This window comes from Uranotaenia lowii, chromosome 2, assembly GCF_029784155.1.
Source record: "Uranotaenia lowii strain MFRU-FL chromosome 2, ASM2978415v1, whole genome shotgun sequence".
Classification (NCBI taxonomy): Eukaryota; Metazoa; Arthropoda; class Insecta; order Diptera; family Culicidae; genus Uranotaenia; species Uranotaenia lowii.
Genome location: NC_073692.1, coordinates 381,384,112 through 381,398,085, shown reverse-complemented (window position 1 = coordinate 381,398,085; position 13,974 = coordinate 381,384,112). Strand labels below are relative to the sequence as shown.

Here is a 13,974-nt window from a genome sequence, read left to right as displayed (position 1 = left end):
TTGGGCTACTCTAAACGTAATAGTCAACGATGTTGTTTTTGCTGAATTGCGCTATCGACAGGGCAGCACTGATAGAGCTGGTGGATCCGGGAGATGTGGCTGCTGTTGATCCAGCTGCGGCAGCTGCAGCTGCAGCGGTGACTGTCGAAGTCGTCGAAGATGCAAGGGAGTTGGAGGAAGCTGATGCCGAGGGAGAGTTTCGTAGTTGTCCAGAGGAAGCTCCGGACAGGCAGGGGTTAGGATTTTGGCCGGCCATGGCCAGGGCGTCGGAGATGTTGCTGGAGATGGTGATCCCGTTGGCTTGCTGTTGTTGCTTCAGCTGAAGCAAACTGTTAGCCGAGTTGGAGGAGGAGAACTTCAGCAGGGAGCTACTGGTGAGGGAACCGGTCAGTCCGGATTTTTTCGCTACCTTGGACAGCAACGAGCAGTTGCTGAAGGATGCCGAATTCTTGACGTGCGTCGGTTTGCTGATACTTAAGGGAACCGTGGTTGCAGCATTGAAGGACGCTGATCGTTGTACCGGAACTCCGTTTTCCCCTTTGGTGGCTTGACTGTTCACCAGCTGCTGTTGTTGAGGGTGCTGGGGACCGTGCTGTCCGGAAGATTGCTGAGACTGTTGTGATTGAGGTCGTGCCGAACTGGCCGTCGAAACCAACGAAGAAGACGACGAATAGTTGGAACTGGTAGAAACCGATTTATAAACATCCTTCACCGGTGAGAAGGAAGCAATAAAGTTGTTCTGCTGACAGGATGAGACTGTGGGTTTGTTAAGGGCATTCGGCTGGTTATTACTCGACATCAGGCTGCTCGGGATCGGGGAGGAGGAAGCGGTGGATGAGATGGAGCAGCCGGCCGAGATTAGCCGTTGCTAGGAGGTCGAGGTAGTGGAGCTTCGGGTCGAGGTCGGCGAATCCGATCCCACCAGCTGGCTACTTCCGCTGTTGCCACTACCACTTCCGCTTCCGCCGTTACTCATCAGCTGCAGCTGTTGATGTGAAACAGCTTCGGACCCGGCTCCGGAAGTCGTGCTGCCCGTGGTGCTGTGGCTGCTGCTGGTGCTGCTGATGGTGCTGATGTCGGGGTAGTGAGTCTTCATCGTCTGGAAAAGGTGAATTGAAAATTGTCAACTTCAAGGTTTCCAGTTAAACGTTAGAAAATCAAATCTCATTCAAAATTCACACTTAATTAAAAAAAAAATTGTCAAAAGAAATTATTCCAAAAAACAGAAAGCTTCTAACATCTAAACAATTCATGATTCGTGATGTGATCGGTCAAAGCGATGATGATTAAGTACTTGAACATACAAAAATTTAAAAGTAGTCACACACAAAAAATAGATGCTGACAGTCAGCAGTTATTTACCAAGTTATTTACCATGAGTATGAGCATATTTGCGTGATCCTAGAAGATACAACGAAGACGAACGATGAGTGGAGTGCCACGGTCAACAGAAACATTAAGGAAGCTTGTCAAGTTAGGGGAAAATTATTTGATGTATAAAGTCATGCTGTTATGCAATCTTGAAACTTAAATTTTAGACAACACTTAACAATTATATCATTGTTTTGAGCTTAATGTTAGGTTGGAATGGATTTGTTGAAGATTTCAAGATTCTTAATTCAAAAGCTTTGGGTTTTCTGAGGTTTCCATACTAACTGATGCATGACCACTACATTCAAGCGAAACAAGAAAATCATTTTATAAGATTTTTATCCTACAAAAAAACGAAACTCAGGTAGTGACAGGTAGTGAGAATCGAACTCACAATTTTTTTTACCTCCATCTTGCCAATCTAAAAGCTTCACCAGGGTACTACCTGAGCCAGAAGTAAACGAGGGTTGATTCGATCTTTCGATCTTTTAAAGTTTTTTTTTTTAGATTTGTATTTCTACTAAAGATTGCTTTTTATTATTGGTGCTTCCATGCCAAGTAAATTGAGACCGACTTTTTTATTACTATACTCTTGAGGTAATCCAAAACTTTTAATAAATGCCCAAGTTATCGAAAGCTCAAGGTGTAAATTTTTATCGAACCTTTGAGTCTCATCAAGGTTACCAAAATCACACAATAATCTGTAAACTCAAAGCATTTTTAGCATATTTTCATCACAGAATCTGTGTAACAGATTACAGAATATTAAAAAAATTCACAGAATGCGCAGACTTTATGCATGTTGTGCATACTTTGAAATTTATGAATTTTGATACTGGTATCAAAATTCATATATATTTTTATTCAAATTCATGAAATATAGTGCCTTCGTTATGTGAATTTATTTTTTCCTATAAAATTATTAAAAAACGATTTCATTTTTGAATTCCTGACTTTGCTTTCTTTAAAATTCATGATAACAGCATCACAGAAAAGCGTCACAGAATTTTGAGGTCAAAACACAGAATAACAGATTTGTGTTTGTATTAAATACAGGTTTTTTTTCGGCAACCTTTTCGTATAGTCCAAACTCGGTAGAAGGCTGTTGAGGATTTAAATGAGACCACAATAAAAAGTATCACTAGAAAATAAAGCGTTTAATTTAATATCCACAGAATCTACTGTTAATAAAATATTATACTTGAAAAATTTCAAGATGTTGAATTTGAAAATTTATTTTTTATTGTTCATACATTTGATATTCAAATGTATGAGCTTTCCTATCGATATTCACTATTAACTTCAGCATAAAGCAGCCCTCAGGCAATACCGCTATTTAACAACAATTTAAAACAGAGTTGCAAGATTTCAGATAATCATTTGAAATTGATTCTCACCGTGATGAGTATCAATTAAACAGCACAATGAATTTCGTTGTGATGCTCAAAGCTTTCGATGTCAAACGAAATTCACTGAGCATCACATCTAGAAAAGAATCAGAAATCTAGAATCCCATTAGAGAAATCTTCAGCTATATTCCTCACTTTTTCCCCTACTATTTTTTGACGACAGTTAAATTTGTAACGAATCTATGGAATATTTGAATGTATCATATAATGTGATTAGCTTTTCACACTAGCGACACGCCAAGTTGAACGACTCCAAACGCTGTGATATATAAAAAAATAAGAGCGCTTTAATGATTGGAGTTTATTGAAACTTTTTAATAACGAAAGTGTTAAAGCTCGTGGTACCTATGTTTTAAAAAGTGTCTATGTACACAACACACTACCTTAAAAATGTTGAGAACAACACTTTAATTTTATAATATTATTTACAAATACGGCGCTTTGGTACTAAACAATTTATAACATAATTTCATAGTCAAGACGACTTAAATAAAAAAAATTTAAATTCAGTCGTTGACGTTTTGTTGGTTTTCAAAATTAAAAGCAACAACATAATATGGGATTAAAAACAACATTTCTAATCGATTTTCTGGCTATTTGAAATCAGTAAAATATGCTTAGTTAGCTAAGCATAGAATATATTAATAGAAAAATCGATATTTGTTTTAACTCTCTAGGGCTGAAATTTTTACAAAAAAAGGTAAAAACTCAGATTTTCTTAGGTTTTTTTTTTGTATTTTCTCGGCTGTTGACATACAAAAAAAAACATATGTTGAACTGTTATATGATCACAGTCATCAAATTTCATGCGGTCCCTTCTTCAGAGCATGTTGTGTACGAGTGAAGGATATCTAAATTTGGAAATATTAATAAAGATCATGTATTCTAACAAATATGCATCTATATATTCAGAATTAAAACCTACTTTTTTATATCAACTAAATGAAAAAATAGAAGCCGTGATGTCAGTGATAAACTGTCCTTTGTTTAAACTTTTATTTAAATCTCTTTTCAAACGATCTTTTTTTAAACGTCCTTGGTCCTTGACATCCCTTCTCTGTTCCAAACTACTCATTGGTAGTGCAATTTTCTGCCGAATTTTTGACAGTAATAGTCACTTAGAGACTGTAAAAGATCCGGAACAACCGTAGAGAAAACCAATTTTCGAAACCAATCTTAACATTCCCGATTTCACAAAAACCATTTCCAAATGATGTACTAGGCTGTGAATGATCAATTAACAGTCTAAACTAGCCATTTTAATAAAATTGAACAGTGTTTTTTCAAAGGGTTTCACGAATTTCTTTTAAAGTGCATTTTAAAACGTACTCAAAAATCGTTAAAAAAATCCAGCTATGATAATTAAAGAACAATTCATTTCTAATGCATGTGTCTAAAAGCTCATAAGATAATAATAAAAAAATTAGAAGTAAGGCCGCTTAACAAAAGAAGCGATTTTACAATTACTGCAAATGGTAGTACAATAATATTTGATCAATCTTAATATTCAATGGCACATTATTATTTCTGTCATATTCTTTTTTATATTTAGAATTCTATAAACCTTCTGGAAACGCTCTTAATAGAATAAGTGAATTTATCGGACATAAGATAGGCTGGTATGAATCATATCCTACTTTTTTGTGCAACGATCATGTTTTCTACTTCAGAAATTTCCCACAAGGAATTTCAAACATCACGCGAGTCGAGATAATATTTGAAAAAGATCTGTGAGCCGGTGCAAATAAAACCACCTTTCCTTCTCTTGAAAAAGAAAACCCTTAAAATGCATAAAAAAGCATTAAAATGTCTTTTTTTTTTAATGAAATAAAAAAGATTTACCGTTAGGATAGAAGCTACAAACCGCTGCTTTCATTTGAAAGGGAAAATTTTGATATTTCTATATTACTTTTTATTTGATTCATAAATGCTGTTCATATGCGGTCGATTCCAGGCGGTTGCATAAGCTGGGATGCCATGCGTTTAAATTGGAATGGTTTTTCGTTGGTAACAATCTTTTTTTAATTTTTATTTTTTTAAATTCAATTTGTTTGGAAGATTAAGAAACTATTTTCTTCACTTATATTAAAACTACATAGCTACCTATAAATTTCAACTTCGTTTTTAAGGTTGCCGCTACAAGTAAAAGCAAAGCATAGCTCGAATGTTATAAATAAAATCATAAAACTTTTTCTGCAAAATTGACAAAAAAAACTTTCGGTAATTCAAAGATATTAAATTTGTAAAATTAGGCCCGGTGGATCCTTATAATTTTAATTCTGAATTTTAGTGTTTCCCAGCTTAGTTGTCTTTGCGGTACTTTTTGTGTTAATATTTATAATAATCAAATGTTTAGCTATTCAGATTTTGCTATATTTTTTTATAGTTTCTTGTAATGTCCAGAAGATTTGAGATGTTTTTTTCTGGCAAGCACATTAAGCCATTGGGTTTTTTTGAAGAATTTCATTCACAATCAACGTTATTGTTTCACACTGAGATTCAAAAAGGAAGAACCTCACTCGATAAAATATTAACTGATCGAGATTTCGCAACTTTGCTAAAGACATAAATAAAAAAAAACAAATTCTCATCATCAACCTGATTGAACTGAGCTTTAATAGTATCTTCTCTATAAAAATGTTTAAAAAAAGTATAACTGGCCTTTAACATTCATCAAGTATAACTGACAGTTTTCAAAAAGTCGTGGTATGTTCAGCTTTTTCTGAACTATAAAACTTGTTTCATTGTTCAAGAGCTTGCACAAATATTATTCCATGGCATCTCTGCCTTCCAAAAAGTAGTTTTTCTGCTCGTGATTCTCCGTCTGAGAAAGCGTTGACATTCAAGACAAGAACCGTTTGTGATACTCACGATGAGATTACCTAGCATCACACTGAGATTCAAAAAGGGAAAATCTCACTCAAAAAAATCTCAATCTCATGAGATTTCGCAACCTTGATTTAAAAGATCGATCTTGCAGAGATCGATCCTTTTGCTTCGATTTTTTAGGTTGATCGATCCTGGAACAATTCAGCTGAATCGATCTTGGAAATCAATCTTTTTCAGAAGATCAGGTTAAAGATTGTTTCAACTAGAGATGTACCGAACTAGAGTGGTATTCGGCGAACGGCCGTGTTCAGTTCGTATTCGCAGTGTTCAATTCGTATCTAACAAATAAATTAACTCTAAAAATCGTTTAGTAACAGAAAATTCAAAAATTTACAAAGAGATATTTAATTTTTTTTAATTTCATTTAGCAAAAAATCTAAATAAACCCGAATAAAGCCCGGAAAGTTTAAAAAAAAAACTGTGACCATCCCGGTCAGATTTAACTTGTTTCGAATTCTTTAATTCTTTGTTTTTTAGAGTGTGATTTGTGAATGATAATGAGAAAAAATTCGGGTAAAATCCGGACTTTTCCAATGAAATCCGGGCAACCGGGCCGGACCGGACTTTTTCCAAATTTTATATGAGATATCTGGGCAGACCCGGATAAAACCGGGCAATCTGGCAACCTTATGTTAACATGAGTCTCAAAATCAGGGAAAAGTCATTAACTGGAATATTTTAAAATTGGGTTTCCGTGAATTTTTACTTAGTGTTTATACACGCAAAACAATTTAGAAATTAATAATAAGGGATTTTTCACGTAAACTTTTGTTTTGCTGCATCACAGCGGCTCCACGTAATTATAATAGTAGTAATTACTTTACTTCCACGAAACTGACGAAACTGAATTTCACGTAATGCTGAAATGAATGCGTTTCTTAAAATTTTCTCAAGCGTGGGGTTGCAAATTCAGCTAACTAGTTACAAGTAAAGACGTGGGAAAATTTTTGAAGGCGTTGTGTCTGTTGTTTTTTTTTGTAATTTATTGGCAGTGTTGATCTGTTTTCCAAATATGGTGCCGAAAAATAAATGAAAAGCATACCGTTGACAATTTGCTGAATATTATTTTATTCAGGCAATTGATAACGTGAGTGTTAGATTTCAATAATATTCTCAATATTATTTTAAAATTTCTTAAGAACATTGCACATTTTTACTTTTTAAAATTTTATCAGATCAACAGGTCAGGTCGTTATAATGCTGATCAATTTTTGAACTGATTACGCTCACCCGTGGCACTGTCCAGATCGGATGACCAGCAGAATACTTCTCGCAGAGAGTTCTCTACAATCATTAACAAAGGTAAATCATAATTTTAGATTACTCTTTTTTTGTTATTAATTTTTTATGGTTATAGAACTTAACATATCAATCCGCTGGCACGAGCTTCTGGAATATTTTTTTTTCGCCAAAAAAAAAATGGTAGTGTGCAGTGATTGAGTGTGGAACAAGTGAAAATAAATATTTTACTCAGCAAAGTAAATGTTTCACCATTATTATAAACAATAATTAAAAAAAAAGAAAATAGACTCAAATATCATTTTAATACTCAGCACAATTGGCGAAGCACTCATCGTCACATCACGTAGAACTTACGGAAAATTCGCGTAAGTTGTAGGTGATGTAGGGACGCGGTTACATATTTACTTCGTACCGTCTACGTGCAAATCAATTGGATAAAAATTATACTGTTTTTCACGTAGCCTCGACGTGCAGATTATTTTGCGTGTAGGTAACAAATCAACATGAAACCAGCGTGAATTTTTCAGCATTTTCTCAACTACAAAATACTTCGAAAGTTTGACTTTTTGCTATTTTCATTTTTAAGAGATTTTCTTTGTAAGCTTCAGATAATTTCCAAGAATGAATATAAATTCAGAATGCAACAGTTTTTTAAGCTCGCAACACACCAACACCACGCAAAAAAAATTAACCTTGAAAAAAGTGGCGTTGATTTTAACATGGCTGTAAGAACGGGGGTTTTGGGGGTTAAACCCTCCCCCCCTCCCTCCTTCCATGAAGGCCCACGTTTTTCAAAATCCAAATAAAAACTTTTTTTTTAAACAGTCGACTTGGGGAAAATAATTTATTTAAAAAAATTAAAAAAATCGCCTAAATATACCTTAAATGTGTAGTAAACCTTACCAGTTTTCTTCTTCTTATCTTTTGTAATAAAGAAGATATGAAACAAAAAAAAGTAACCCACGTTACCCCACACCCCCCTACATTTTTCTTTTTACTCGTATGCGTTTTTAATATTCAGATAATAATTTTAAAAATATTTAAAAAAATTGAAAACGTCCGGAATTTTTTTTCAAACTTTCATCAAAATTCTGGAACCCATTTTTTTTTAAATTTTAATTTTTTCGCAAAATCCAAACATTATAGAGTTTTAAAATAGCGATAAGATTAATTTTAATTGAATAATTTTATTTCAAATGTTCAAGTTGTATGAAAAGTAATAATGAAAATAAAAAATTCATATTGAAATCCAAAACATCAGAATTAAAATTATGGGGTCATGGTTTAGAGTCTTAAACAAATTTTAATTCTTGGGTTGTAATGGAAATGCTTACTTTTGATCTAAATTCAGGGATCGTTATTTTTTTATATTTCAGAAATTGCATTAAAAATTGAAAATAAATGTAAAACTCAATTTCTAAGTTCAGGTGCATAATAAAGATTTAGAGTTAATCGTCAATATTAAGATTCTGGTTCAGCTCAAAAAGGAGATTAACAATCAAGATAAAATTGTTATGATGATTTTTTCGTTGAGGAATTTATAATGCAAGAGATCGCATACTTATAATTTTAATTGATAGTTTAATTTCAAAATTTTAAATTCTTCAGCAAATCATTTTGGATTAATGATTCAGCTAAAAACTACAAATTCAAAGTAAAATTGGAGTTTGTGTGTCATTTCTTTAATTGAAAAACGCTGTTTTAATTTTTTTTAAATCATCTACAGAATTTTTACTATAAAATTGATTATCGATGAAAAATTTATTCTGTATTTGCATTGTATTGTATTGTAAAACATTTGCAATTGCCGTTTCTCAAAAGACCAATTTTGATCTTGTATCGAAAACTAAGAATGAGTTTGCAAGAATCAATTTTGAACCACAAAATTTAAATCTATTTAAATCTATTAGCTAAGATCACCAGTTTTTTTAGCAAGTTCAAAGATTTCTTTTTGATTCCTTATAAAAAATAGCTTACCATTTTAAAGATTTGAGAATGTATTCCCAAAAGTTTATATTTTATACGAAAAACTGAAAATGTGAAAAAACTTAAAATTAAATAATCAAATAATTAGTATAAAAAAAATTAAATTTGTATAATTCTTGCATTGTTTGAGCAAAAATATTATACAAAAAAATTGGTCAAGCCCCCGCCCCCCTCTCAAGCTGTTCTTCCTACGGCTCTAATTCTTAAAACTATTGAAAATAGTTATTTGCAGCTTAAAAAAATGACTTTCGTACCTTGACAATGTGGCCTAGTTTCCCTTCCCAAAAATAAAACGAACAAATAGAATAAAAATCTTTTAAAAACCAGTTAAAATTCAGAAAAAATATAGTTGTTGAGATCTGATCCATATGCTCTTTGCTGCTATAATACTGTTGCAAATTTATAAAAACTTTGTCTGGAAAAAGAAAATGCTTCAACAGTATTAAAAAAAAAACAACAGAGTTCCATCAATAACCTTGAAAATATTAATTATATTAAAAAATCATACAAACAGTCTAACATGTGTTTAAATGCTGACTCTGTTGAAACATTTGATGATATTAAACAAACTAGGAAGTTACAATCAGTTTTCAATATTTTTGGTTTTAAATTTCAAGTTTGTGAAAGCCCTGCAGCGCTTCGAACGATTTTGATAAAATTGGCATGTTTTAAGATAAAACATTTTTGCCAGTTTAACAAAATTCCAGCTAATCAATGAATAATTCAGAGATAATTGTGAAACAATCTTCAATTTCTTGTAGCTGTATCTTTATTCAGTCATTTTAGACATGTACAGTCTTTAAATGTTGTGGAGCGTTAGTTCGATAGTTGAACTGAAATGTGTTTAGTTTCATGAAACACGCTTAAGTTCAAAAAGTTTCATCGCAAGTTTAAGCAATAATAAAATCTCACATAAACCATGCATCAAAGTTTATGGAGCTTGGATTGTGAAGCTGATTGAACAAAATTTGAGTTTTTGTACTCATAAATATTTGGTAAAAAAAAATTTGCTGTGTCAATTTTAGAAAATTTCCAAATAATGATGAAAAATTTACAGGAAATACCGGTTTTTTACTGTCAGAAAAGTCAGTTTTCCGGTATTGAGAAAATTGACGGTTTTACCGGTTTCGGTAAAACTGGTTAGACCACCCTACAAAAAACATTTCAAAGGCACTTCTGAATGCTTCATATTGAAAATGGGAAAATTGTTCAAGAAATAATTTAAAAGTGATAGAAAATCCATCAGGTTACAATTATCAAATTTTTTACATGTTGGTTCAACAGTTCAGGATTCCTCACTAACGATGGCTCGAATAGACCGAAATGCACGGTTGAGAAAAATAGATTTATATTAATTAGAAGAGGGAGTCCGTGGCGTAGAGGATAGCGTTCAAATTTTCTAAGCCAACGGTTATGGGATCGATTCCTGTTCTCGGCAAACATAATATACTCTCTGTGGCTTGTAAGATGCTAGACATCATATCCTCGAAAGATTTACGCTTAGTATTAAGGTAAGGGAATTTCTTCGGGGAAACACCATGTTTCATAGAGATCCTAAATGTGTTTGTGTTCGAGACATCAACCAGATGTTTGAAAAACCATATGAGGCCAATTAGTTTAGCTTTCAGAATTAGAATGATCCGTTTTATTAGTTTCATGAATTTTCAATTTATAACTTACGAAGTGTTTAAACTTTTGGGATGGAAACAGAATGAAAGTTTAGTCATTGATTGACGTGAGTTATTTCTAATCAAATGAGGCGGGAATAAATTTCAAACCCTTCTTTTGTCACCTGGAGCTGGAACATCGCAAAGAGCAGGAACAATAAAAAAATAAAGCAAAAACTAATAAATTGGAATAAACTGCACGAAAGCTTGTATGCAACAAAATTGCAACCTATAAATCATGTAATTTTCTATTAAATAATTCAATAAAACCAAGAATATTTGATATTTTTTTCGAAATTTCCATTAAATATTTCAAACTTTATTTCGAGTTTTTTTTTAGAAATTCGAAGTGGAGAAGGTGGGGTGACTAAGAAGAAATTGATATTTATTCCGACCTTATTTGACATCATGATAAGTGAAAATTAAAAGATATAAAGATCATGAAAACCTTTATAAACGTCAGTTGAAAGGCATTGACAATAACGAAAAACATACCAGAATGTTAGAAAATATTTTTAAAATGATCAAGACAACAATTTAGTACACACGCATACACATACACATACACACAAATGTATCAGGTTATAAGAAGATTAAAACACAGGTTACAAACTTACAGCCGCCATCATTGCATTGCTAGTAGTAGTGACATTGTTGTGATTTGGGTTGTTATTGTTAGCGGAGGAGGAGGAGGTGGTGGAAGAGTGGTAGGAAGCGTTTGAGGCATGTGGTGAGTTGCTGCTGTAGTATTTGCCACCGGGCGTGCTAGTAGTGGTAGTAGTAACGACGTTGCTGTTGCAGTTGTTGTTGTTAGCATTCGCGGGATGATGAGACCCGGAGCCGGAAGCAGCAGGAGCAGCCGAGGTAGCCGAATTTGTTCCCGTAGTCGACGACAGTGCTGCCCCTGGTGCTACCGACCGCGCCAGCATGGGTGATTTCATGGTGGGCTGCTGATGCAGATGCGGGGGAAGATGTTCCTGACCTGAGTCGCCCATCGGACAAACATAGTCGCTCCACTCGTCCCCGGTTAGCCCCTTGGAGCTCTTCTTACGCTTCAGCGAGAACTGGGACTTCTTGGGGGTCTAAAAGATAAATTAGATGAAATTAAACCGTGTATAAAAGGAAGGTAAAAATGAGTGAATACCTTAATTTTTGCGCTAAGGGTAAGAGGCGTGAAACCTAGGGTGTTCTCAGCGTCTCGCTTGATTTGGATGATATCTCGACCGAGCAGGTCGTTGAAGTGCGTAACCAGATGTCTCCGGAGCAAAGTTTTACTCGGTGGAATACTCAGCAGCTCAGCGAGCAACTCGGCAGTGAACTTGACTTCGTACATCATCAGAGCTCCGTGCACTCCGGTGCCTCTCAGATTGGGAGCGTACTCAGACAAATCAACAGCTCTTAGCCAGTCCATTACCCTCTGGCAGGACCAAAGTTGAAGGTCGTCCTTCAAACCATTGGATTCCTCATTAGCCGAGCGTCGAATCAAACATTCCGGGTTCCACTTGTACTCGCGCATCAACTGAATTCCTCTCCTTAAACTGGCCACGTGAAGACACGAGGTCACATGCAAGCTGACTAGGTCATCCATCGTAAGTTTGTGCAGCATTCGGCCGTCCATTCGTGCCGCCGTAAAGCTATCCTTATGTTGCGGCAAACCGACATCCTCCAACCATCGGACAATCTGCAAATGTAATAAATTGTAAATTTTTTTGAACATTTTTGTATTTTTTTGTGATTTTTTGGCCTTTTTGTATTTTTTTTTTAAATTTATTTTTTGTCATTTTTGTGTAGTTTTTAATGCAATTTTTGTGTTATTTTTGTTTTTTTTTTGTTTTATTTTTGTTTTTTTTTTGTGTCATTTTTGTGTCGTTTTTGTGTCATTTTTGTGTCTTTACTGTGTCTTTTTGATGTCATATTTGTTTCATATTTGTAACACTTTGTGTCATATTTGTGTCAAATTTGTGACACTTTGTGTCATTTTTGTTTCAATTTGTGTCATTTTTGTGTCAGTTTTGTGTCATTTTTGTATTATTTGTGTTTATTTTTTGTGTCATTTTTGTGTAACTTTTTGAGTCATTTTCGTGTAATTTATGTGTCATTTTTGTGACATTATTGTGTCATTTTTGTGTCATTTTTGTGTCATTTTTGTCTTTTTTGTGTAATTTTTGTGTCATTTTGTGTCGTTTTGTGTCATTTTTGTGCCATTTTTTTGTCTTTTTTGTGTCTTTTTGATGTCATTTTTGTGTCATATTTGTGTCATTTTGTATCATTTTTGTGTCACTGTGTGTCACTGTGTGTCATTTTTGTGTCATTTTTGTGTCATATTTGTGTCATATTTGTGTGATTTTTGTGTCATTTCAGAGTGATTTTTGTGTCATTTTTTTGTCATTTTTGTGTAATTTTTGTATCATTTTTGTATAATTTTTGTGTCATTTATGTGTCATTTTTGTGTCATTTTTGAGTCTATTTTGTGTCATTTTTGTGATTTTTGTGTCATTTTTGTGTCATTTTTTGTGTCATTTTCTTGGCATTTTCGTGTAATTGATGTGTCATTTTTGTCTTTTTTTGTGTCATTTTTGTGTAATTTTTGTGTCACTTTGTGTCACTTTGTGTCACTTTGTGTCACTTTGTGTCATTTTGTGTAGTATTGTATCATTTTTGTGCCATTTTTGTGTCATTTTTGTGATTTTTGTGTCATTTTTGTGTCATTTTTTGTGTCATTTTCTTGGCATTTTCGTGTAATTGATGTGTCATTTTTGTCTTTTTTTGTGTCATTTTTGTTTAATTTTTGTGTCACTTTGTGTCACTTTGTGTCATTTTGTGTAGTATTGTATCATTTTTGTGCCATTTTTGTGTCATTTATGTGTTATTTTTGGGTCGTTTTTGTGTCATATTTGTGTCATTTTTGTGTCATTTTTGGATCATTTATGTGCCATTTTTGTGTCATTTTTGTGTCATTATTGTGTGATTTTTATGTCATATTTGTGTGATTTTTGTGCCATTTCAGTGTTTTTTTCGTGTCATTTTTGTGTAAATTTGTGTAATTTTTGTGTTATTTATGTGTAATTTTCGTGAAATTTTTGTGTAATTTTTGTGTAATTTTTGTGTAATTTTTGTGTAATTTTTGTGTTATTTTTGTGTAATTTTTGTGTAATTTTTGTGTAATTTTTGTGTAATTTTTGTGTAATTTTTGTGTAATTTTTGTGTAATTTTTGTGTAATTTTTGTGTAATTTTTGTGTAATTTATGTGTTATTTTTGTGTAATTTTTGTGTAATTTTCGTGTAATTTTTGTGTAATTTTTGTGTAATTTTTGTGTAATTTTTGTGTAATTTTTGTGTAATTTTGGTGTAATTTTGGTGTAATTTTGGTGTAATTTTGGTGTAATTTTGGTGTAATTTTTGTGTCATTT

General features: G+C 33.2%; 1 protein-coding gene across 15 annotated transcripts in view; it reads right to left on the bottom strand.

The window, feature by feature from the left end:
• Positions 1-827: 827 nt before the first annotated feature.
• Positions 828-13,974, bottom strand: part of LOC129747911 (uncharacterized) — a 212,017-nt gene continuing 198,870 nt past the window's right edge. For 12 of the 15 annotated variants that reach the window (XM_055742317.1, XM_055742324.1, XM_055742316.1 and 9 more), the window contains 3 exons: positions 11,709-12,245; positions 11,182-11,646; positions 869-1,099 (listed from right to left, as the gene is read on the bottom strand). In XM_055742317.1, coding sequence (XP_055598292.1) covers positions 869-1,099; positions 11,182-11,646; positions 11,709-12,245 — 1,233 coding nt within the window. Of the gene's footprint in view, positions 1,100-1,362; positions 1,402-11,181; positions 11,647-11,708; positions 12,246-13,974 lie in introns of all 15 variants that reach the window. The other 3 variants (XM_055742328.1, XM_055742331.1, XM_055742329.1) reach the window with 3 other exon arrangements.